The 27,127-nt window shown below is 35.5% G+C and overlaps 1 protein-coding gene across 1 annotated transcript in view; it reads left to right on the top strand.

Annotated features, from left to right (window-relative positions):
* LOC145688149 (uncharacterized) overlaps positions 1-25,363 on the top strand; it is a 36,525-nt gene extending 11,162 nt beyond the window's left edge. Inside the window, exon 2 of the mRNA XM_081761963.1 lies at positions 21,132-25,363. Within this exon, the coding sequence (XP_081618089.1) occupies positions 21,132-22,499 (1,368 nt within the window). The 3' untranslated portion in view covers positions 22,500-25,363. The remainder of the gene's footprint in view (positions 1-21,131) is intronic.
* The last annotated feature ends 1,764 nt before the right edge of the window (positions 25,364-27,127 follow it).

Here is a 27,127-nt window from a genome sequence, read left to right as displayed (position 1 = left end):
ATAAAAATCGTACTTACAGGCGAAGAGGTTAGTGGAAGATCGTGCAAGCATGAAAGCTTCTCAGTTACTGCAAGTGACCTGCCAATCAGTGGCGGATCGAGGCCGGGACCCGGAGGGCCTAGGTTCCCAGTTTTTTGAGTGACACAAAAATAATTTAAGCATTTTTGAAAATTTATAGTAAACATGATATACCTATCATAGTCTGGGTTCTGACAGCCCCCCCAGTTTTTATCTTCTAGATCCGCCTCTGCTGCCAATAATGGCAGAATACCTTATAACAGCGTTTCCCAACCGGTGTGCTACGACACACTGGTGTGCCGCGAATGGACCGCCAGTATGCCGCGGGGAAATCGAAACAAAATTATTAATTCTATAGCAACCAAATTGCAAGACATAGGAAAAAATGTATATTTTTGTATTTCACATTACTATGAATTTTTACTATGGAAAAAAATTACTGTAATTGTAATATATTATTCTACATCTATTACTGTGTAGCAGACAGTATTTCAGCTCATACACATTTCCACGGTTAGCTGCTATGTTACGCTTTAATTGAGAGTCATACTGTCGGGGCCGGTGGCAGGAGGCGATCAGAACTTTTGCGGCCACTGGTGAGGGAGTCCCACCACAGGTCACGAACATAAAAAGAGATTATTAGCGACAATATCTCTACCAAAGGTAGCCGAAATCAAGCTAACAGAATAGTTAATAAAGGACCACGAAAGGTCTCAAGAATGTCTGACTTAGAGGGTTGCCTGACATTAAAATGTAATGGAGCTGAGCAGTCTATGGGGCTCGGCAATTTACTAGTACGGTAGGGAGGAGGTCCGTCCTGTTCAAACAATGTCCGACTAACCAGGCTGTCGGCAAGGTGAGTTGATAGAGAGAGAGAGAACAGGATGAGTGCCTATGTATGACAATAATTAATTACAAAGTTCAAGCACGAGTTTACGAGATTATAAGGGAGCCTTGATCCATGAATGTCCCGCAGGTAATTGCCAGCACTTTAGGGCAGTGGCGGCTCCAAAGGGGGGTCACTAGTTAACGTGAAGCCCACACAACAACGAGATTAATTAGCACTCCAAAATAATAGACAACTAGGACTCGTGCAAAGAAATAAATATTTGTAGCGGGACGACAACTTAATAATTAGGCACGTATTATACAACAATGAATTTGAAAATAAAGCTAATGCAATGGAGACAGGATTATTAACACACTTAATGGACCTCAAATACATAAAACTTCACAAGACAAGGTCAGGCTTGGCTATACTTAAATAATTCAGCCTAATAACAATTTAATCGATAAAACAATAAAATGGAAGAGATAGTTATCGCTAACAACCTTAGTTGTAGAATCACTTTACACAAACACTGAAATCGGATATTGGGTGCAAAGAAGTAGACGTGATTCTGAGTCGATGCGAGGAATCAAGATGCACAATTAAAATCACTAAAACAATTTAAATCACTCACCTCGCAATTCAACACCTACACAGATGAAAGAGTTCCAAGTGGCCTCTGGAGATATCGTCGAGTCCTGTATAAGTCCAGTTGAGCTTAGCGTGGTAACAAGATGTTCGTTGCAACCAAGAATTCCCAGAAGATGTCTGTATTGGTTCGAGCGGTAAAACCAACAAGATGCTTCCACTTCCTACGGAGAGTGAAGTTCTTTCTCCAATCGGAATTCTCACGGCGAATGCAGGAATAGTACTGGAGTCGCAGAACACACACAGAAGGGTGATGGTTCACTCAACTACAGAAGATAAAGAGTTCGGTCCTCAACAGGCGTGACTGGTGTAGTGGTTCACGTAGGAACCAGAGAACGAAAGAGATGTGATAATAATGACTTCGACGAACGGCTTCTTCGGAGGTACTTTCTGAGAGAATATGAGTAGGTGAGGTCGTACTTTGAAAACTTTAGATAGGCGTTTTAAATAACTGGAACGCCGAGTTAGAATAGTATGAGTTTTATTGTAAGTTGCTTTTGTACAGCGCAGAAGAGTTGTTAAGCAATAAGTTGTTATACATCAGAGATAATTTTAGATGACGCACAAGTCTAGTGGCGTATGCGTGAAACTTGAGAGGGGTCAGAATATGACCAATGATAAAAGAGAAACAAGGGCAGTTCAATGAAGAGATTGAATTACGACTGCCTGCATGTAGTAGTAGTAAACTTACTAGAAACAACGTTCAGCACAGTAACAAAGTTCTTGCTGTATTGCACACACGAAATGAAAACAGAGATGGTCCTTGGTAGGAGAACGGAGATGACGGAGTTCTCCACTAACACAGTGTAATAACACACTCTGAGAATGCACTAAGTTCTTCTCTCTATGACTCTAACAAAGTCAGAGAAGAAACGCAAGTCCGGCGGGCGAAGGACAGAAGCCTGAGCCCGAAGAGTGGACCGGAGCCCCCGGCGACGAGCACGAAGCTCGTGCCTCGTAGACACACAATGATTTCCCCCTGAGAACAGCTTGTACAGCTATTTTGTATTCAGGGAGTTTATTCACACGTTACGTACGTGGGAGTATAGTAGGGTGGTATCTTCCCAAAAAGGGCGGATACTCGTGTGCAATGAAATTAGTCTTTACGTTTAGATTGGGTATTGATAATCTAAACGACTATTTAGGGTGTTAACTAGAATAGTCACGCATGCGCGTTATTACAAACAGTATAAGGCTTTAGCGTCATCTGGTACATAATATCCAAATTAAAAGTCAAAGGTTAATTTGATATTACAAAGAAAATCAAGCTTTATCCAGATTTTACAGGTTTCTTAATCGTTTCACAATGATACCAAAAATACAAGTGTTCCCAAGACACTTATTTTATACGGTGTCAAAATAGACATATTTAGTATTTTCGAAGTGTCAACTTCGGCGCCAAAATGTTAATTATACGTCTACCATGTTTTTGAGAACATCTGGGCTTAAACAGAGGACAATGAGAGTATTCAGAAAATAACATCAGACTCTCAGATAAGACACAAGGGTTAGATATTCCCTTGCACGTGCAGCGAATCGAAGGTTATAGGTTACCAATTCAGATCTGTTTCTCAAGATGCAAAGAGGGGGAGAAAAAGATATGAGTTTCCTCTTACGAGACAATAGCTAACTTTAAGTATTCGTCTGGCTTAGTTATTCCACAGAAAGAACAAAATATAAAGAGAGAAATTTAACATTGACTAATACCTGCAATAATTACATGGCAATAAAGCAATTAAAAGGTTTTTAAATAGTAATTATGAATTTAATAACAGTAAGAAAAGCAAAAAATTAGGTCGGCCCGAAGGCGCCTCAGGTCGGCCGCTACAGTCCTCCCGCGTAAAAATAAAAAAAATAGACGAGGGAACTGAGGAATATTTTTTTTTGACTACTTGGGCTTAAATTTTTTTTTTGAAAAAAAAATATTAAGTGGCAATATTGTTTTTAAACTTTAGAGTTGGCAACACTTTTTAATCTTTAGGATTGGCAACACTGCTTAATACTCATACATAGATATATTCAATTAAAATTTCTTAGTCCTAGTTGGCAACACTTACTAATTCTTTAAGTAAAGTTCATAAAGGTAAAACATTTTTGTTGCTTATACCAGCGAATATTATTTTATACACAATTATAGCTAAATAATCGAAGTACTTAAATCCATAAAGTAAAAACCCATTGAAATAATTATATAGTATTAGGTAACACCATAATTAAATAATATGACACAAAAGTAATTATATCAGTAGTACCGAAGTATTCACTAGAATCCCAAAATAGCTTAAGTATATATATTTTTTTTTGTATATAAGAAGATATACAATTATCTAAAGGTCTAATACCTATGTCATACTCAAACAATTAAAAAGTTAAAGAAATGTTTATATATATACATCTATAACTAGAATTAAATATGAGAACCCCAAAATTATTATTAAACTACGTTAATAAACAAAGTTATCATTAGACTACCAATTATTTAGATATAAAATCTCGATTGTGAGTGAATCACAAATTTAAGAAATTACTACATGGCTCTACCAATGGTTATATACGTATAATACAAAGAGTTCCCTAGTTGGTACGATTTGTTCCTACATATTTACAAAACTAAGCTTTGTCTATAAAAATATACAAAGACTAACAAGGCCAATACAACATGATTTCATATAACTACTTTATACCTCAATTATGTACAGTACACATTTGAAATATTTTTTTTTTACTCAGTTTTTATAGTTATTATTATTATAATACGAGTTCCTATATATACAAAGGATATACCTATATGTAAAGGAGATGGATGACCCATACTAAATTAATATAGTTAGATATTAAACCCAAGTAACATGCAATTATGCTTTACAAATCAATTATAACTACAAAGGAAATATATATAGATAATAAATATTTACACGCATTTTTTTTTTTTACTAATTTACAATCATTTACGGTAGTTGGATTCTTCATCTCTCTAGACATTCAAGGAACTGCACATGTCCTAAACGAAAGTTCCACTAGGTATATATATATAGAATTACTAAATTTAACAAAGGATTTGAATGACTTCTATATTATTAAAAAGTACAAGAATCAACTACTTAAAATTCTAGGGATTATACACACTACATAGAATCGCAAGACTACCGTATACAGAGTATAACTACATTAGTTAATGAAGTATTTAATTCATGATTTTTTTTATTATTATTATTATTATTATTATTACTATATGTAAATTTTTCTTTTTCTCTACGTTTTGTTTTTGGATACATTAATTAAAAATTTACACTTTATCACTTACTCCAAAATTGTCAAAACAAACCATTAGTTACACGATAAGAAAGGGAGCCAGTTTGTTTTTTTTTTTTTTTATTATTATTTTCTTTTAGTCTTTACCAAAATTGGGTTACTGGGACTCCCTGAGGTCGAAGGTTATCCACTACCGGAGGGTAGTTGGGAATTGACACTCAGATGTTTTCTCTTCTTTTTTTTTTTTACTACACTCCACGCTGAGGTCAGGGTGGTGTGAAGAAAAGAAATTATACTACAGCCCTGTCTGGTAAGGGTCTGGTTTTTCTTTTAAACAGAGAACGGCCAAAAGAAGAATTTCTATGTTTTCATACAAGCTTTCGAATGAAATGAAGGCTGATTTCTTTTAGCGCGAAAGGGATAACTAGAACATATATATATTCTTTAAACACTTTATAACATTCATCCCTTAAACAATTAGAATTCAGTACGGGACAGCGTATGAAGGTTTCAAAATGAACCCTTTTTAAATAGCATTTATATGGAACACGACTCAATACAAGGTGTTCATAAACTAGATGGCAATTTTATAGTTACGTCTAAAAATACCTGAATTATAATATGACGCAAACGACCAATATACCAGATCAATTATTGTCTAAACTTTCAACATTTTCATTTAACAATATGCCAATTAACGCTGTTCAATATTATTGTTTAGTGACTATGGTCACGCAGTTGAACAGACGCTTAACAAAATAAATCATCTCAATTTATAGAATGAACTACCACAAATAATTAATCAACGCAGTTGAACAGACGCTTAACAAACTTAATCAAATAAATCGTCTTAATTTATAAAATGAACTACCACAAATAATTAATCAACGCAGTTGAACAGACGCTTAACAAACTTAATCAAATAAATCGTCTTAATTTATAAAATGAACTACCACAAATAATTAATCAACGCAGTTGAACAGACGCTTAACAAACTTAATCAAATAAATCGTCTTAATTTATAAAATGAACTGCTACAAATAATTAATCGATAAGAGAGGTAGAGTTACAATATAGAATTTTAAATCAACATATATTTAATTGTACTCTTCGCACAGAGGTACTTCGCTTTTACGTCATTTTATTAACAAAGGAACCAATATAACTGAAGTACTGACGTTTAGAAATTAACAATGAATTTAAATATAACTTCAGGCAATTATCTTGTTGCCTTACTATGATAACAACTACCTTTTACAGTAAAATATTGATATCATTCAATTGGTAGGTCTTAATTTCAACCTGGATATTCACCAAAAATTCATATTAATTATAACATATAGTAGATATCAATTATCATAGGCATTATAACGCATAATATATCAAATGCCATTATCATATTTATTATAATGTATATTCACGTTAGAATATTATTAGAATTACAGCTTAAAATGTCTATTCCTGGTAAATACAATAATCAATATATCCAAATGATAAAAATAGAATGTGCCACAACCTCATAGAAATACAATCGAACGGGAATAGACTATAATTACTTAAATACATTTAAGAACAATTAATACAATTCAACGAGAATTCCTTACAGGAGACATGATGTCGACTCTTAGATACAAATTAAGTTGGCACTCGGACGGCAGGAGGCAAGAGAGGTATAATAAAGATTACTTTTAGCCTATCTTCTAATATTAACTCATATGACCCTGGGACTTACATTTACTTCGCATTTATTCATAATTTTAACTTTGAGGAATTTAACCGCGTATTTACATTTTAGAGACCTTTTGGGATATCTATACGCACAAAAGAACGATTTATCATTTCAAATAGGAGACAAGAAAGAGTTTATATGCAGTTACAAAGTGATCAATAATGCACTTATTTACTAAACAGGGCGGCTGTATTTGACATTTAGGCCCGATAAGAATTTTATTCTAGAAAATAACTCGATTCCTGGACTTGCAGAAGCATTTCTTTTACTCATGATATTATAACATCACTAATTTACGCGGAAGCTAGAAAACATAACAATACTTGATACATTGGACAAGCGAATTTAATTATCTCTTCGGACAACCTTAGATTTTCTTAAGGACTCGTGCTTGGACTCATTAGGGAGCAAGAGTGCTCAAAAGGATTAGGTCTACACAAACGCACCTTTGATTAGATTAGGCACTCGCGAGCAAGAATATTTATGACCATTTAAATACAACATTAGCTTCCATACATATCATTACCATCTCGAAAGGCACATAGTTAAAACTTTAACACCATAGGGTGTCTTTCGAACGAAACACTGGGCTTCCTTCCGAAAGAACCAAACATTCTCTGGTCGTTCGTTAGTAAACAGAACGATAATAAACAGCTGCGGGACCTAGGGGTCCATAGCGACCTGGGATGTAATAGGAGGGTCCCGTACCTTTAAGGGGGTAAGCCTTCTCAAAGATCCGGCTTAACTTCCTTACAATTACGCGGACACACCATTATACAATAAGGTCGATATAACAGAGGATCAACATTAGAGATTGCGCGATTCTCAGCTAATACAAGCGATAGAAACAAGCGGCAATTCTCTGAAACGACCAATTTACGCTTTGGGGCTGATAATTGTAGTTAATTATCACGTTTGATGGAATTGGTACAATAAGATCGATTCAACGGAGTATAAACATCAGAGATTGCACGATTCTCAGCTAATACAAGCGATAGAAACAAGCGGCAATTCTCTGAACGACCAATGTACGCTTTGGGGCTGATAATTATAGTTAATTATCACGTTTGATGGAATTGGTACTCTTTTTAGGAAAGGGAATTGACACATCCTAACCTAATCTAGACTCCATGAATTACTGCTGGAACAAGGGAGAGGTATGTTCACTGTCTCAATATTTTCCGACAGGGTGTCTCCCAACGATACGTTCCAAAATTAGATAGCTCGCTAAAATTTACAAGATAATTATACAACTCGAGGCATTAGCGCTCGACAAGGAATAGCAAAATTAATAACAATACTACAGAGCACGGTTTTACGTCCTGAACAAATGAAATTATTAACACAATGACTACGGTCGAATTTATCGTGACCGGAAAGTGATAAATTTATCGATAATTCAACTTCTAACATAATGAATAAGAAAAGATTCATTGATTAATAATGTCTACTAATAAATTATTTAAACGTCTCCTTAATTAATAACAATAGTAAGCACAAACGGAATTGTTAGGATTAGTCTTTCTACTACATTAAGTTCACGTATTTCTTCCTTAATAAAACAGCCTTACACTGGCAATTAAAATTTACAAGAGCTTTATTCAAATTACAAAACTTTGATGCCATGGACTTCAAAAGCAATAACGCATATCCTAATAATTTACGCTCTTATCATTCAATCAAAATACAAGGTACTTCGCGGTCTTAGAATACAGGGTACTATACTTCAGGGGTGTCCCACATTAGTGTTGTCTTTATTCAAACACGACTTAAAATAATAAAATAACGAGTTAGGCTTAATATTACAACAACTTATTAAGAATGGTCTCTACTTAAAACAAATTACTAACTGAATTTATTGCCCTTTTAAACTTTCAATCTAGGTATACTTAATTCTCTCATAATTAACAAAAAGCACGTCCATTCATAAACAATAAAATTAAATTGGCCTCCAAGAAAATTTAAAATAATTTGAAAACTTCAAAATCACAATAATGAATCTCATTATGAACTTTTACTGAGAAACGAAACATATTAAGGCTTTAGTTCGCATAGTTCGTGTAAGGAATCTCTTTAGCACCTAACATAATATTTAATCTACCACTAACGCTGAGAAGCCAGTCGGGGAAAGATCAAGAATTTACCCACAATCAAAGAACTGACAACGCGTGAGTATAAGGACTCACAGAATGAAAATTTCAAAATAAATTTCAAAGTTTCAATGATGTTTGTTTTGACTGACTTGTACATTAATCACACAAGCAGAATTTGAATACTTGGAGTTCCTACACCAGCCTTGCGACTGATGATTCTTGAAATGAATCTCGCGAAAATCCATTGCAAGAATCGAACTCAGAATACGTTGAGAAGCTTTGAATACAGAACGGAATAGCTTTCATCTCGATAGGTGAAGAAGAAAGTATCCGTCCCGCATTTGGCGCCATAAACCTTCTCAAGGTATTGTGTTGATATTTTTCCCTACAGTTTCTTTTTTTTTTTTTTTTTAATACTAACGCATTACACAACCGAGGAACACTAACCAACACACTTCCTTTTTCTCGCTTTCTTTTTCTTTTTCTTTTTGTTTTGTTTTGCCCAGCTGGGGAAACTAACAGAGAACAGATGTTTTCTCTCTGTGTTGAAGAAAAAGGAACGAACTATTCTTTTGATATATGGACTGTTTCTTTTTCCTTCCCTCATTGACTTCTCTTGAACAAGCAAAATGATAGTTAAGCTTTCAGGGTAGAAGGGGGCATTTGCCCAACGCAACATATCAACACAAAATGTTTACTTTCAAGCAAATTAATAGGAAACCTGTCCTTTCAATTAACACAATTTAAACATTAAATTATACGAAACTCATTTAGAATATAAATGTGACCCTAAGAAAACTACTTAACACAAATGAAAGTAATAATATAAATAACTCCTGCTTTGTCATTTACAAAAGCAACATAGGATTCTATAATCAATATCAATTAACACATTATTAGATGACGAGCTAATGATCGAATTCCACTGCTGAACACCAAATTTATGTCGGGGCCGGTGGCAGGAGGCGATCAGAACTTTTGCGGCCACTGGTGAGGGAGTCCCACCACAGGTCACGAACATAAAAAGAGATTATTAGCGACAATATCTCTACCAAAGGTAGCCGAAATCAAGCTAACAGAATAGTTAATAAAGGACCACGAAAGGTCTCAAGAATGTCTGACTTAGAGGGTTGCCTGACATTAAAATGTAATGGAGCTGAGCAGTCTATGGGGCTCGGCAATTTACTAGTACGGTAGGGAGGAGGTCCGTCCTGTTCAAACAATGTCCGACTAACCAGGCTGTCGGCAAGGTGAGTTGATAGAGAGAGAGAGAACAGGATGAGTGCCTATGTATGACAATAATTAATTACAAAGTTCAAGCACGAGTTTACGAGATTATAAGGGAGCCTTGATCCATGAATGTCCCGCAGGTAATTGCCAGCACTTTAGGGCAGTGGCGGCTCCAAAGGGGGGTCACTAGTTAACGTGAAGCCCACACAACAACGAGATTAATTAGCACTCCAAAATAATAGACAACTAGGACTCGTGCAAAGAAATAAATATTTGTAGCGGGACGACAACTTAATAATTAGGCACGTATTATACAACAATGAATTTGAAAATAAAGCTAATGCAATGGAGACAGGATTATTAACACACTTAATGGACCTCAAATACATAAAACTTCACAAGACAAGGTCAGGCTTGGCTATACTTAAATAATTCAGCCTAATAACAATTTAATCGATAAAACAATAAAATGGAAGAGATAGTTATCGCTAACAACCTTAGTTGTAGAATCACTTTACACAAACACTGAAATCGGATATTGGGTGCAAAGAAGTAGACGTGATTCTGAGTCGATGCGAGGAATCAAGATGCACAATTAAAATCACTAAAACAATTTAAATCACTCACCTCGCAATTCAACACCTACACAGATGAAAGAGTTCCAAGTGGCCTCTGGAGATATCGTCGAGTCCTGTATAAGTCCAGTTGAGCTTAGCGTGGTAACAAGATGTTCGTTGCAACCAAGAATTCCCAGAAGATGTCTGTATTGGTTCGAGCGGTAAAACCAACAAGATGCTTCCACTTCCTACGGAGAGTGAAGTTCTTTCTCCAATCGGAATTCTCACGGCGAATGCAGGAATAGTACTGGAGTCGCAGAACACACACAGAAGGGTGATGGTTCACTCAACTACAGAAGATAAAGAGTTCGGTCCTCAACAGGCGTGACTGGTGTAGTGGTTCACGTAGGAACCAGAGAACGAAAGAGATGTGATAATAATGACTTCGACGAACGGCTTCTTCGGAGGTACTTTCTGAGAGAATATGAGTAGGTGAGGTCGTACTTTGAAAACTTTAGATAGGCGTTTTAAATAACTGGAACGCCGAGTTAGAATAGTATGAGTTTTATTGTAAGTTGCTTTTGTACAGCGCAGAAGAGTTGTTAAGCAATAAGTTGTTATACATCAGAGATAATTTTAGATGACGCACAAGTCTAGTGGCGTATGCGTGAAACTTGAGAGGGGTCAGAATATGACCAATGATAAAAGAGAAACAAGGGCAGTTCAATGAAGAGATTGAATTACGACTGCCTGCATGTAGTAGTAGTAAACTTACTAGAAACAACGTTCAGCACAGTAACAAAGTTCTTGCTGTATTGCACACACGAAATGAAAACAGAGATGGTCCTTGGTAGGAGAACGGAGATGACGGAGTTCTCCACTAACACAGTGTAATAACACACTCTGAGAATGCACTAAGTTCTTCTCTCTATGACTCTAACAAAGTCAGAGAAGAAACGCAAGTCCGGCGGGCGAAGGACAGAAGCCTGAGCCCGAAGAGTGGACCGGAGCCCCCGGCGACGAGCACGAAGCTCGTGCCTCGTAGACACACAATGATTTCCCCCTGAGAACAGCTTGTACAGCTATTTTGTATTCAGGGAGTTTATTCACACGTTACGTACGTGGGAGTATAGTAGGGTGGTATCTTCCCAAAAAGGGCGGATACTCGTGTGCAATGAAATTAGTCTTTACGTTTAGATTGGGTATTGATAATCTAAACGACTATTTAGGGTGTTAACTAGAATAGTCACGCATGCGCGTTATTACAAACAGTATAAGGCTTTAGCGTCATCTGGTACATAATATCCAAATTAAAAGTCAAAGGTTAATTTGATATTACAAAGAAAATCAAGCTTTATCCAGATTTTACAGGTTTCTTAATCGTTTCACAATGATACCAAAAATACAAGTGTTCCCAAGACACTTATTTTATACGGTGTCAAAATAGACATATTTAGTATTTTCGAAGTGTCAACTTCGGCGCCAAAATGTTAATTATACGTCTACCATGTTTTTGAGAACATCTGGGCTTAAACAGAGGACAATGAGAGTATTCAGAAAATAACATCAGACTCTCAGATAAGACACAAGGGTTAGATATTCCCTTGCACGTGCAGCGAATCGAAGGTTATAGGTTACCAATTCAGATCTGTTTCTCAAGATGCAAAGAGGGGGAGAAAAAGATATGAGTTTCCTCTTACGAGACAATAGCCAACTTTAAGTATTCGTCTGGCTTAGTTATTCCACAGAAAGAACAAAATATAAAGAGAGAAATTTAACATTGACTAATACCTGCAATAATTACATGGCAATAAAGCAATTAAAAGGTTTTTAAATAGTAATTATGAATTTAATAACAGTAAGAAAAGCAAAAAATTAGGTCGGCCCGAAGGCGCCTCAGGTCGGCCGCTACAGTTTTTTTTAAATTTCTTTCTTTTCTTTTTATTCTTTTTTCTCTTTACACTCATGTCCATCGTATTTCGACTTCGACGATTTTGCACCCTAGTAAATATCGTACGGGACATCAAATGCTTTACCAGTCAACGCACAATAATATCATTACTTTTCGACTCATATGGCTTATTAAGTTAAAACACCATTTGTACGCGTTTCTGTAACTAGGTTTAGAATGGGCACCTCGGAAGAAAACAATGATACATATAAATCCGTTTTATGTGTTCAAATATAATCAACTAAAAAAAAGTTTTTGAAGAGGTTTTGGGTATACTAAATGTATATGACCCTGCTTTTACCCTCGAGACTTCCCCTGGTACCTATTTTACAGGGATTGGATGAACCAATAAGCAACATGGGAACGATAATCTAATCTAATCTAATATAAATAAAATACAGAGTTTGTTTCTGTGTCTATCTGTCTGCGTGACTGTGTGCGGCCTGGGGACAAGACGAGTGACCGAGAGTTACCAAATTTTGATTGCGGGCACCTTGGTCCAGGCCCCAGACCAGGACAAAGCGTTTTATTTTAAAAAAATAGAACCAGGGGGTTTCAGGGAGGGGGGTTTACTGGGACATTTAAAAGTAGTAGAAAATGATATATATATATATATATATATATATATATATATATATATATATATATATATATATATATATATATATATATATATATATATATATATATATGTCAAATTCATAGTTTTCGAGGTCGATGAGATGAATGATGATACTCCTACAGGCGTGACTTCCAAATACAGCCCCCATCGACTCGGGCTAAGGCGTATTATATTTCAGAATTCGAACCAGAGGGTCTCAGGGGGCGTTTACTGGGATATGTAAATGCAGTAGAAAATGACCGATATGTTATTTTTCCATTTCATTGTTCAATTTCTTTACATAGATATTTTGTCTGACCCATGCGAAAAATTGGTATTTCAGCTAGTATAAGAACAAGCGGCTGCCACTCCTGATGAAAATCAAACTTCGGCCGTCAGTTGGTAAGTAGATGCTCTACCGACTGCGCGGCTGCAACTCTTAAATTGGTTTTGCTTAACAACATGTATTCATGACTAGGGATGATCATGTTGACCCACATAAAATTGTCGAAATCAGTTGGGAATTATGTAACTAATATTAGGCGAGGGTTGTACTTTATTCTTCCCAACTGCTATTGGAAGTCCGTTGTCCCAACGTTTAACCATTCCTCTTCGTTGGAGAAGACTGAGGTGGAGAATATCATGTTTATGGCGTCATTTATGAGGTTTTTGCCGTTTATTCACACTTTCTCAACCCATTGGTTCGTTCGTAACCATTCTTGTTTTAATTGCGTGCATTATTTCAATTTGTTTATCTATATTATGATATATATAGAAAAAACGTAGATTAAGGATGCATACGCAAATATATAAAACTTCAATAGTACACACATAACTCTATGTTCATTTTGAAGTAAAGCCAAAGTGGAAAACATAATACTGTATTTGATTAACAACTTGACGGGGAGTATATTCTATCGCTGACGGAACATCAAGTAATGTTGTTGGTATTTTTGGCAATGTGAAAAACCAACGGGTATTGGATTTACGGTGACAGTTTTAGATTCGGTTACGCGTGAGGAAAATAAATGAATGTAATACTGGTGATCTTTTGTAACGTTGTTATCCACTCTTTTTGAGAGCATAACTTTAGATGTAATTGCAAATAAACGAATAATATCAAACAGTAACTGTGGCATGTCAAGTTTGTTACATAACAAACTAACGTTGATGCGTAGCGTGTTTTGTAAAGTCAATCGATTTAGGAGACCGACCTCGAAAGGAAATAAATTAAATGAGAAACAGATGTGAAATCTCGGTGATTAACAGTTCAAACCAAGAGTTTTAAACTTGTGTTGTAATAGTCAACACTTAAACTTATGTATTATTTGCAAGTGCAGCTGCGCGTCATCTTGACGACTAACACAGCGTGTTGTAGCCCTTATTATGTCCTCTTGGTCTGCGTGCACATACATAGTTATCGTAAAGTAACACAACCCTCGAAAGTACTACAAGAGGTGTTGAAAATGAACATAATTTGTCTTGCAGTCAGCACCTATCACTCCTAGCACTGGAATTGGAGGCACAAACATGATCATAAACGACCGACATTAGTGTCGAATCCATAGTTTCAGAGATCGCATAGATAAATAGTGACACTGTAGATGCTGCTTAAGTCCCTGTTCAACCTCCCTTACCACCCGGGAGGTGAAATGGTGGCATGTGAAATATATTAGTGTCAAGTCAATACTTTAGTTCCCATTGGTGTGGGGATGAGCAAGAGTTAAAAAAAAAAACATCTAAAGTGACCGACGCTATTTGCCAAATCCATCGGAACCCATTGTTGATTATTGTTTTTCGGGGTCGCTTAGCTGTTGGGTGCAAAGCCCGATGATATTTAAGCCCAAGTTTAGGCAAGAACGGGCATACAGGGATAACGACAAAGGCTTTGCCTCTCTTTATATATTGCTCTTAGGATAGAAAGAACACCGATAAGACCATGGATAACTGAAGCAATGCTAAAGAAGATGGAGGAACGCAGATGGGCGAAAAACACAGACATCACTGAATACAGAAATCTAAATAATGCATTGAGAAGAGAAACGGACAAAGCCAAAGAAATGTACATGGAGTAGATATGTAAAGAAATAATGGAACTTCAACGGCGGGGCAGATATGATCTGATGTACCAGAAAGCACAAGAATTAGGAGGTAGAGCTAACAAAAGTATACGAACATTCGGCATCGAAGATCAACAAGGTAATGTAACCACTGACCATGAAAGAATTCTTCGAATTTGGGAGGAATACATACAAGATCTTTATGATCAGAACAACCGCCCCAAAGATATTGCGATCGAAGAAGAGGAACATGCGGTTGACGATGAAAAAGGACCCAGTATATTGAAAAGTCAAGTAGTACAAGCAATCAAAGACATGCGAAGGAGAAAGGCCACTGGAGACGACGACATACCAGTATATGTACTCAAGGAATTATGAGACAATGCAATGAAGGTGCTGACTTCAATTATTAACAAGATCTACCTGAGTGGAGAATGACCAAAGGTTTGTCTTGATGTTACAATGATTGCATTGCCCAAGAAAAAGCAAGCAAAGAAGTGCAGCGATCACAGAACCATTAGCCTGATTTCCCACGCTGGAAAGATCATAGCACGCATACTGAACAGGCTGCTGGAAAGCAAGATAGGTGAGAGGTTAGAAAAAGATCAAATTGAATTCCGAAAAGGAAAATGCACCAGAAATGCTATTGGATTGATGAGAATTATATCAGAAAGAATTCTTGATGTAAAGGAAGAATTGTGTTTGTGCTTCATTGACTGGCGAAAAGCTTTCGACCGAGTCAATTGGACGAAACTTCTGAAAATACTTAAATAAATCGGAGTCAACTGGAGAGATCGACGACTCATTCAAAACCTGTACATAGGACAACGAGTGAAGATGTGCTTGAATGAAGGATAAACCAATAATGTGGAGATTGGACGAGGAGTCAGACAAGGATGTAGTTTGTCGCCCCAATTATTTAACATTTACAGTAAATGTTTAATGAAGGGAGCAGTAATGGTAACTGGAGACTTCAAGATTGGAGGGCAGATCATTAACAAAATCAGGTATGCAGATGATACGGATATAATAGCTAAAACCGAAGGAGGACTACAGGATACGATTGAAAAAAAAATAGTTGACACTGGAAAACTGTATGGAATGGAAATTAACATCGAAAAGTTGAAAGTCATGAGAATATCCCTTGGAAACACGCCCTTACAAATCAGACTAGAACAAAGATAACTTGAAGAGGTCGATAATTTCAAGTATCTGGGAAGTATTTTGACGAGAGACGCTTACTGCACCAAAGAGATCAGGTCAATAATTGTCATAGCTAAAGAAGCATTCAACAAGAAAATATTAGTCTTAACTCAATATTGGACTTAAGAAGAAGTTGGTCAAGTGCTATATATGGGGCATTGGACTGTATGGTTCAGAGACTTGGACATTACAGAAGTTAGAGAAGAAATATTTGGAGAGCTTCGAAATGTGGTGTTGGAGGAAGATGAGGAAGATAAAATAAACAAAGAGAGCAAAAAAACGAAGATGTTTTAAACGGATAGGAGAGAAGAGGATACTTCTAGCCACCATCCTTCGTAGAAAGGCCAATTGGATTGGACATATCTTGAGAAGAAATTGTCTTCTTCACACCGCCATAGAAGGAAAGATGGAAGGGAGGCGAGGAATAGGAAGAAGAAGAACACAGCTGATCGATGATTTGAAAGATAGGAGAAAATATTGGGAGTTGAAAGAGGAAGCTGAAGATCGACAAAAGTGGAAGAAACATTTCCAGGCCCAAATCTAAAATTGAAAAAAGAAAATCATCATTAGTCCCAGGACCTGCCGAAAGGCAGAATACCTAATAATAAAACTTTACAACGTGTTAGGAGCAAACCAAAAGCATCGCTTGTCGTTATATGTTCTATTAAGTTCTTTATTTTCAAGCAGAGCAACAACAAAAGCGTTGCCCATACATTTGTATATAGTCATATAAATATCGAAGCGTGTATGTGTGTTTTCCACGCCCATGTCGTATGTTTGTGTTTTATCTGTGCCTTCCGTTTCCTTCCAATTCCTTCAAACAAAAAAAAAAGTACTGTGTTTTCTTCCATAACATTTATTTTCTTTGCATGCAATCTTCAAAGTTCAGAAAAAAAGCCTGGAATCATCCCTACTTCAGATACTTTTGATTTTGAAATAGTATTGTTGTGGTTTCAGCAACATGACATGACACTCTAACAGAAAAAAAAAAGAGAAAGAAATAAAGTCTTTCAGTTTTACGTCCCACAATTATATCAGGTAGCCTAAAGGAGATGGTGATGATGAGAACCGAACGAAATGGTGGAATGAAGAAACTGGGAGGAAACGGGAGAACCCGGGAAAACCCACGCATTCTGTGTTTGTCCACCACAAAGTTCAATTGACGCGAGCTCGGATCGAACCAGCACCCCATGGGAAGAGGTGAACGCTCTACGAATGAGCCACCGCGGCCCTACAACACTCAGACAGAAAGCTGATAAGAAGTAAAATACAAGGTGGCCCAAAATAAATATACAGTCCCGTACTGATCGACTCATGGCGAATTATTTAGTTTAGTTATTGTTATTCATGCAAGCAGTGACTTACGGTGTCTTTATTATTTGTTTTTAATCTCTTTTCACCCATACTTTAAGCTTGGAACAAACAGAAGCAAATAAACTAATTATCTTAATGAACTAGAATACCATACATTGTAGGACTGTATACCTACTTTTGGGCAACCCTGTATATTTTCAATATACCATATTTCAAATTCTGCTGAGTAGTTTTAAAAATATCGATGCAAATTAGTTTTAAGGCGTGTTTCGTTTGATTGGCAACTCAATCAGGATAAATGGATCGTTATTTTAATTTACTTCTACGTTGAATAGTTGTAAAGTAGTTATTACTATATTATTGCCAGAAATCATTTCCACAGCATTATGACTAGGGCAATCATTTGTGTGCATGATCTGATCAGTTCAATCCAAAGCATGTAATACCTCGAATACAAACACCACAAATAATAGTTTGATTTCCACTTTAAACAGTAGATGTATGTATATCCTCTGCATTATCTAACGAAATAATGCAGAGTACTGCCAATAACACCACAGCCATTATAAGTCAAACCTTTGACCTCATATATCGAAAATATAGCCCAAAGCGCTCAGTTAATTCGGATTTTGGTTAAACTAACCGTTGACGCAATACAAATCTCACTATCACAGTTATTTGCGCTAGCGGTAGCTTGTTCACACATAAGTATATCTTCTAGATTGAGGGCTGAGATATGATCCAAATGAATTCTTTGGAACTTTTGAAAGTATTCTTGCTTTTTTCAACACAACTTTCCCAATCCCTAGGATGCACAAAACTCATGCTGCGTGACCTCATGCGCAGCATGAATTTGAAGAATCGTGGTTATACATGACGTCATCTTTCAGCGTGCTGCCTTCTGCGCCTAGTAGCTTTTCGTATTACATAAGATGTGATACCAGAGGAACAGACGGATGGAATCTTGATGTTATGTTACATTTTCGTGTTTATTTCGGTAGTATATCTTGTCTAACAGTGGTTAGAATTTTATTATTACGATTTGTAAGACCGTAAAGAAAGTTAACGTAGTATTTTTCCCTCTATGTAAATCTTTCATAGTAATGTCTTTTTAAGCAAGGTTCTATAAATTTCTCTATAAATTAATAGCAACAAAAAATGTCTTGTTTGATAAATAAAAGCATTAAGAGAAGAAAATATGAGAGGCTTAATACGGAATGCAACACTACTATTTTACCAGACTAACAAGGGAGATCGGGTTCATGTCTCGTATAGTATTTTTTAAAGTCATGAATTACGTAATCAAATATGTTGTTTCGTAATGTAGAAAACTCGAATGTAAAATTGAAATCTGTATCAGCTTAATGAGATATTGTCAATGGTATTGGATTTATGTATTTACACTTAGAGTTAAAAGTTATATAGGATATCCACATGAAACCTGTCTGATTGCAAATGCTAATTGCATGGAAACTATTAGTGCCAGAGAATAATGGTTTGCGGCATCTTAAAGAGAAACTCAAACAGTTTTTTGTTTATAGGCCAATGTATCCATTTCTATATGAATCCCTTTAGTAGCTCTTAGAATGTCCAGTCGATACATATCTGGTGTAGACTCTGTCTTAGACATAGCCCCATATGAAGAAATCCTTATTATTTATGTCAGGAGATCGCGGTGGCCAAGGAGTGGGTCCATCGCGTCCAATCCATCGCTGTGGAGACGTTCGGTTTAAAGCCCTACGAATATCTAAACACCAGTGCGGTGGGGCACCATCCTGTTGGAATACCGCGTTCGGTTGCAAGGGGAGTAGCTTTGGAAAAGCCCAAATTCGCATATTGTGGCAATTCACCTTGCCTGGTGTGTGGAAGGTTGCGTCATCACTGAAAATCACCGTCCCCAAGTAATCGGAATCATCCTCCTTCCGTTCCAGAATCTCAATTGCAAACGTAGTTCGTTTTGGTAGGTCATCGGAACGATTTACACCTTATATGCATACAAGCGCAGTCTTTTATGGATAATCTTATGGACCGTTTAATGTGGGATGTTCAGCTCGCGTGATACTCTGCGAACTGATTTTGTTGGGTTTCCAGTGAAGGCCTCCCTGACCTCATCCACAGATTTCCTATTCAACTCTATTTACTGAAACTTGCATAAAAAATTTCCGAGAAAACACTTATACATATTGATTTATTGTTAACCTAACATTATAAATATTATAGCTTAACCTTGAATATCTCCCATAATAAGGGATGAAATGTTAAATAATAAAGTTCAGAAAGTTGTGAAGCAAACTATAAAAGACAAGGGAAAAATGGCAAAAGAAGGAATCAAGTCAAAATTAAGCTAACTTTTAAATGACGTAAGAAATGGGATAATGAAAAAAAAAATAGATAATAATTTCCTGTTGTCAGTGTGATTACACTTGTTCATTTTACCTTCTCTTTGCAAGACATTGTGAAATGGGCATGAATTTTCAATTAAGAAGTTTATTTACTATAAACGGAAGTGTTTAATTGGCTAAATACAACATATTTGTTTCTTGTCCTTGATAAAAGTAACACAGGATTTGCTAAATGAGAGTAATATATGATTTCCGTTGTTTCATATTATTGTGTAGTCCAATATATTTAATCCAAACAGAAAATTAGGTATCCATGTTGCTTTAAATGAAATTGTTTTTGGTTATATGTCTTATCTTAATCACAGTTTCTTATCGTTATTGAATATTCGTTAATAATATGCTCTCTGATTATTGTTATTATTATTATTATTATTATTATTATTATTATTATTATTATTATTATTATTATTATTATGTTGGAGAATTCTAAATATTATTCTAACCCCTTACCGCATGCCGTGCCATATATGGCAAACACCCTTTTTTATTTTAGCTTTTGTGTGATTTATCAAAGGCACCAATTGACGGTTTTGTCTGCTGTATGAGATATTGACGTGTATGATAAGATATTTTTCGTGTCATCTGATATGTTTTTTGTGAGTTGTAATTGTGTCATATATGGCACTTACTTATTTCTCGTCGGAATTAAGAGAGAAATTTAAAATCCAAGTTTTGATTCACTTTTCAAGTTTCCATATGAGAATTTCCAATACTGATTTTCTTTCTGGCTAAAAAAAAAAAAAAAAAAAAAAAAAAGATCATGCAGAAAGGGGTTAATAATATTTTAAGACGACTTACTGCCAGTTTCAAGATTTAATCAAATGACAAACTTATTTTACTCAATCTGCGTTACTTTCTTTCAGTGTTATTATTATTATTATTATTATTATTATTATTATTATTATTATTATTATTATTATTATTATTATTATTATTGAAGAGAATATTAATAATAATTTATGAAGTTTTTGCATATGATTATTTCAAGCATTGTTATTTATCGAATTAAGACTTTTTTTTTAGTATGTTCAAAGAAATATAACTTGTCACTCTGGACTGACGTCAGCCGCTGCTAGACGGTACATATAACACCTTATTGTAAAATACTAATACTAATAATAATACTAATAATAATAATAATAATAATAATAATAATAATAATAATACTTACATTTTTATTAGACTCACTACTCTTAATGATGTTGGCACATTCTTATGAAATTTGTATTTTCTTATATTTTCAGATGTGGCAAGACATTGAGAGTATATTACTGTGCCAACCAGCTCCTCCACAAGCATCTCCAGTTAACATGTGCGGAGCAGGAACTGTTTCCATTAGAACAGAAACTGGTCCATACACGGGAGAAACAGAGAATTTATCACCCGAGTTTACCAACTGCAATAATACCAGTGACGAACAATATGAAGTTCCAGACCATATGTCCTACCAAGGAGAGGAATTCGTTGATTTGGACATGCTTATTAATCATGCTGCTGAACAACATAGTTTTTATTCGTCGACAGAGTCCGGTGCCTCAGTAAAAGAGGAATCGCCATGCATGTTACCAAGTGAACAAAACTATTATTCCTCGCAAGACCCTTCAATTGTAGTGAAAGTTGAAAACTCAACCTCAGTAGTAGTATCTAGAAATTGCCAAAATGGTTCTCTAGGTGGTGATACAGTGACAAGATCTAGCCCGGACTATAGTTCATTTAATGTTTCATACGAACAGATGTCGTCAATAGAAAATAGTAGTGACTCCAATTTAACTTCGGGAGCCCCTCTATCATCTCCTTCTCCACAATCGCAGACGTCACCTGCTCCTTCGATTCGTGATAGTTCGCAACTTGGTAGTGGTAGTCAAGATGTACGCGCGGGTAGCGATTTGTCACAAGGATATACATCGCCATCATTACCAACTAGATCAACGTCTGGTCCTCAGTGCACGACTTATAACGGTATAATGACCATAGTGCCTTCTCAGGTTGCATACAACCATGGACAGATGTCTCCTCCTGCAAGTCCAGAAAACCAGGAGTACCCTCACAAACAAGGACCGGGAAGGGGAATTCCTCCACCAGGTTTGACGTCTTTACAGGTAAACTTACAGCAGCAACACCCCTCAACGCGAATATCAAACCTCCCTCAGCTAAAAGTCATGACACCTCCTTCATCGCCAAATCTTGCAGATCTCCTCTCCTCAACACCAACACCAACGCCCCAGAATACTGGAACGCAACAACACCACCATCAACACCCAGCGTTAGTAAACCAGATTCCTACAAGTTTAGGAGATCCACACAAACCTAAGCGTGGTCGTCGAAGCTGCGGGAGGAAAAAATTGACGACTCATACGTGTTCACATCCTGGCTGTGGAAAGACTTACACGAAATCTTCGCATCTGAAAGCCCACCTGAGGACCCACACAGGTGAGAAGCCATATCAGTGCAGTTGGAAGGGTTGTGGTTGGAAGTTTGCTCGTTCAGACGAGTTAACTCGTCACTATAGAAAACATACAGGTGACAGACCATTCCAGTGCAGGTTATGTGAAAGAGCTTTCTCAAGATCAGACCATCTCTCACTTCACATGAAAAGACATGTAAGTGTGTGAAATGTTTTTTTGCATTATTGTGTGCTTTATTTGTAAATATTCATTGAACAACTACATCAGTTGTCGAAATCCTATAATTAATACCATATTTGTTCCACCAAATAATTCATGACAAGCACATTTAAGACAACGGTATGTGGTTGTTATATAGTTACCTGCCTCCTTCACTGAAATTTCGTTGTGTTGTGAAGGAGAAACCATATCATATCCCACCAGTGTTTCGTGTTGGTGAAATAAAAACCTGAAAGGAAAACTATTCACTCCAACGTGTCCGTTTAGGTAGTGTGAAAACTGTGCCAAGTTGCAAGACAAAGAAGTTTGTTTCACTGTTTGTGAATACGTAACAGTTTTGTCTGTTCTACGAAATAATATTTGTGTACAAACACTAAGGTTACCATAATATAATGTTTGAATGTTTTTAAAGACAATAAGTGCTATCACGACCGTATATGTTCGTGTTTAGATTTTAGTAAATGACTTTGATCATTAGTATTGAGAAGGTAATCAAACATAGTTTGTCATTCCTTATATTCACCTTAGGCATAGTTTATGTGGGCGAAAATTACACAGTTCTTCAATAGTCAGTTGTAAGACTTGATGAGCTGGTTCTTCATTCGCAATTTGACTCACTTAATTTCATTAATTCCAAGTTATGTGGAAAATCTTAATCTAGACTTACTGTGTCAATGTAATACATTTATGTGTAGAGAACGAAAAAAGGATTTAAATATTACGCCTTCAACATTTTTTTCTTCTTATTTTTGAATGTGTTACGTATCCACTACTACAGATTTCACAATCATGTGAGTACCATCGCAGAAGATGTTTCTGAGACCGATCATTTGTCGAAAGTGTTTCATGAACCTGCAAATAAGAGGATGAAAAAATCAAAATATCAACATTTTACATAGAAATTGAAATTAAGTCCGTATGAATAATTAAAACTATTAATTATGCACTCATAATTAATATTATTTGTATATGGTAGGTATTAATTTAGTTCTTTTTAAATCACCTGCAAAATATTGTATTGCACCTATCTATTGGTAACACTAGTTATTCTCATTTTTCCTGTCATTCATATGTCTATCAGTATATGTTTATTACTTTCTGGATTTATAAATTTTCATAAAAAGCCCCTTACTTCATTTAAATTTCTGCATGTAAAGATGTTTCATACCAAAGAAGAGTAATTATGTGGAGACTCACAAAAAAAAATGATTTATCACTACTATTGTATTTTTTTTTCAGTTGGACAACAGCTTTGATTTATAGTATTGGAAGAAAATTACTTTACGTGGTACATTACAGACCTTTCTCTTTGCTGCGCCATGATTCGCACAAAAATTATTAACATTTCTTAATTTAAGAGCTTCCCAACGTTCACCTTGCTGGCCTTCATCTGGCCAAGATTCTGAAGAATTTGTAAAGTGTACTAAAGTGAGTCTGGTGGTGTCTTGAGGCAACCTGTTCAAGAATCCGTTCTCGATAACAACGACATGGTGTCTTGTTTCTGGGTCTGTTCTGCCCAAGGCCGACTGCTACATCCGTCGGACCATGTAACAAGACCAGCTGGATAATTGGACAAGCTGAAAAGCAGAGAGGTCAAAAAGGAAAGAAGAGAGAAAAGTACAAACGAAAGAAAGAATATGTATACTTTACATACTGCCTTCATTTTCAGGGTATGGTGGGGCTAGTACAAGTCTATGCACAGCTTAAATACAGTGCAAAAAATGTTATATGCAAATTACATTAGTGGAGAATACGACAGTCGGTTTTCAGAATATGCAACAGGAATAAGTTATTCTAGTCAGTTTTGTCCTCGCGCATACATCAAGCGAAGTTTAAGCATCAATGACGTTATTTTTTTCCTCTTAATTTAACATTCTTTGTTAGACAATAAGAAAAAGATAGAGTGCCGTATACTTAAACAATTAAACTTATCTATTTGCTATGGAGGAATGTCGGACGTTACTTTGTTTGAATGATACAGAATTAGAGCTTTATTAAAGTTTTCTTCACCCAAATCTAGGTTGAAAACAAAACTTGCCTAATGCGAACCCTTAAGCGTATTTAGTACGTAAGTGCGTGTTTGATTCTTTGAATAATATGGATAGAAGACAGAACGAGGAGAAACGTTTTAATTGAAACAGTGCAGGTGACTTTCAAGGGTAGGAAGCTAATTTTACTATACAATCATTAGCACAAATGTTGCTTAAACACAGAACATTATATGCGTCTTTAAAATATCTCTGAATTTTTGAACGGCAAAATTGATTTACATATTTAGATATAAAATATATGATGAAATATTTCGTAGACATTATAAAGTTTGTTTATAACAAATAATAGCTAGTAAATGGTCATGCCATCTATTTCAACAGTTTCAAAAGTTTCGATGTATTTGTTGTTTATTTATGTATTTTTAAAATTAATAATAGTCTCCTAATAATGAATGCACACACAAGGTCTGTAGATCGAAGATAATTTATAGTAGCTATTCGAAGTAAAAGGGAAACGATCTTATATATAAAAGTAAATTCTCGTTAGCTCAACTCCATATGGAAAGCGAATGGAGAGTTCTTCAGCACAGGTGCAGCGCCAGCAAGTACAGACGATATATCCCCCCTCCACAAAGATTGCTCTCATTTCCTTCTTCAAGATTATCGCCAGCGGTTATAGGGACTCATAAATACAAGTGAGAATATATGAAGTAGAAATCTTAAGTTGGAATGTACGAACGTGCGCGTGTAACTGTGTGAATACAGACATACGTAAACACACACACAGAGAGAGAAAGAATAAACAGCATATACAAGAAATCGTTTGGAGAGAAACTTGTAAACAACGAGAAGTTATCTAAATTACTGGTCTAAATTATATATATATATATATATATATATATATATATATATATATATATATATATATATATATATATATATATATATATAAACTTTACTAGGAAATGTCACTTTCTTGTGTAATGACAAATTCCCCGTTTTATATTCGATTACTGAAATTAGAAATATTAACATTTTAATGAGATAATCTCTCACAAGGAAACAATATTTGCAATTTTAGAATTAGATGTAAAGACAAATATAAGTATATAATTAAGAACATCGACTACTGGTGAAAACTGGTAATGTTACAGTTGTATTTCTTAACTACGAAGCTTAGACAAATGGCTGAGCTCTATTAATTATTTTGTATTATTTATTTTAATTTTAAGAAATGGTACACTGACTGTGAAATCTGTATGCGCTTGCTGAAACAAAATGTCATTATGCGGATATAGTCACATGGACTAAATGAAGTGATCTCTTGTCTTATGTAATTAGATTGTGATGTTTAGTAATATAAAGAAATATATCAGACTACCAAGTGTTGGTACCATTCGAAAATATCGACCAAAAACGAATAATTATATATATATATATGTATAAATACGTGTTAAATATGCATGCATACACTTATGTATATTCCTAAAGATGCCGTATTATATCCAAAATCTAGTAATATATATATTACGCTGTATTATATTTGTGTATATTCCATGAGTCGATTGTAGAGATGTAAAGAAAATATGACTGTTAAACATGCAGTGCCTTCATGCTGCAGCAATAGTGTTCTTGAAGTACTTGTCTTGAACTTCAGAGTATGTTAAGATACTTACCTAATTTGTCCATTGTATATAGCTGAGTTGGTGTTTCAATTTCTTTCAGATATGGCAAATTCGAAAATGTAATGCTGTGATTAGCAAAACTGTAAAATATGGCGTTAAAGGAATGCGATTTTCATCTGAAGATATTTTAATTCGAACAGTTGCGTAGTTACTTCTCTGGATTACGCGACAGCAAGTGAATCATTTTGCGTAGTGCACATATTCAAGAGTTTCCTATTGCACCTTTCGATACTACCACTGAAACCCCTCCCTTTCTTTTAAATGAACACATCAAAAAGAAACTAGCTAAGCAGTTGCCTAAAAGGATGTTCTTCCAGACCAGTTACAATAGAATACGTATATATATGACAGACAACTGCAGAAAAAAAAATGCTGACACTTCAACAAACAGACACGAATAATAATAATAATAGTACTATCTTAAATGAGAAGCTGAGTGGCGTTAAACGTTCTTGTAAGATACTATACGTATAATACATAAGTACATTGGTAATACTGTGTTGTACTATGATCCACTGCACGATATATTTGCTGATTTGTTTACACATATGAAAGTTGATGCATGACGGTAAGTCAGTTGCATCTTTTGTATTTGTGAAGTTACTTTATGTTATGGTGTTTTTTACTAACTTATGCTATATGTGTGTCCTAATTTAAATTATTACTAAACGACGTTGTAGAAACATAAATATTGTTTCAGTTTTATATCTGTGTGATAGAAACACACCTACTATCACAATTGTCGTATTGATATTTGTTTACTCTCCTTGAGGTAAATACTAGCTTACCGTTGAGAACTCTGCTTTTGTTTGTTTGTTTGTGTTTTTGTTTAGTCCTTTGAAACAATATCAATGAATACAGTATGCTTGAAAGAGGGACACAACTTATTAATTGTAGTGTACTTAAGTCATTTTAACATGTTAAAAGAACTCTGCTGATG

The sequence above is a fragment of the Thermobia domestica genome, chromosome 6 (genome assembly GCF_964235325.1).
Source record: "Thermobia domestica chromosome 6, izTheDome1.hap1.1, whole genome shotgun sequence".
Lineage (NCBI taxonomy): Eukaryota > Metazoa > Arthropoda > Insecta > Zygentoma > Lepismatidae > Thermobia > Thermobia domestica.
This window is presented reverse-complemented; position numbering and strand designations above follow the sequence as displayed.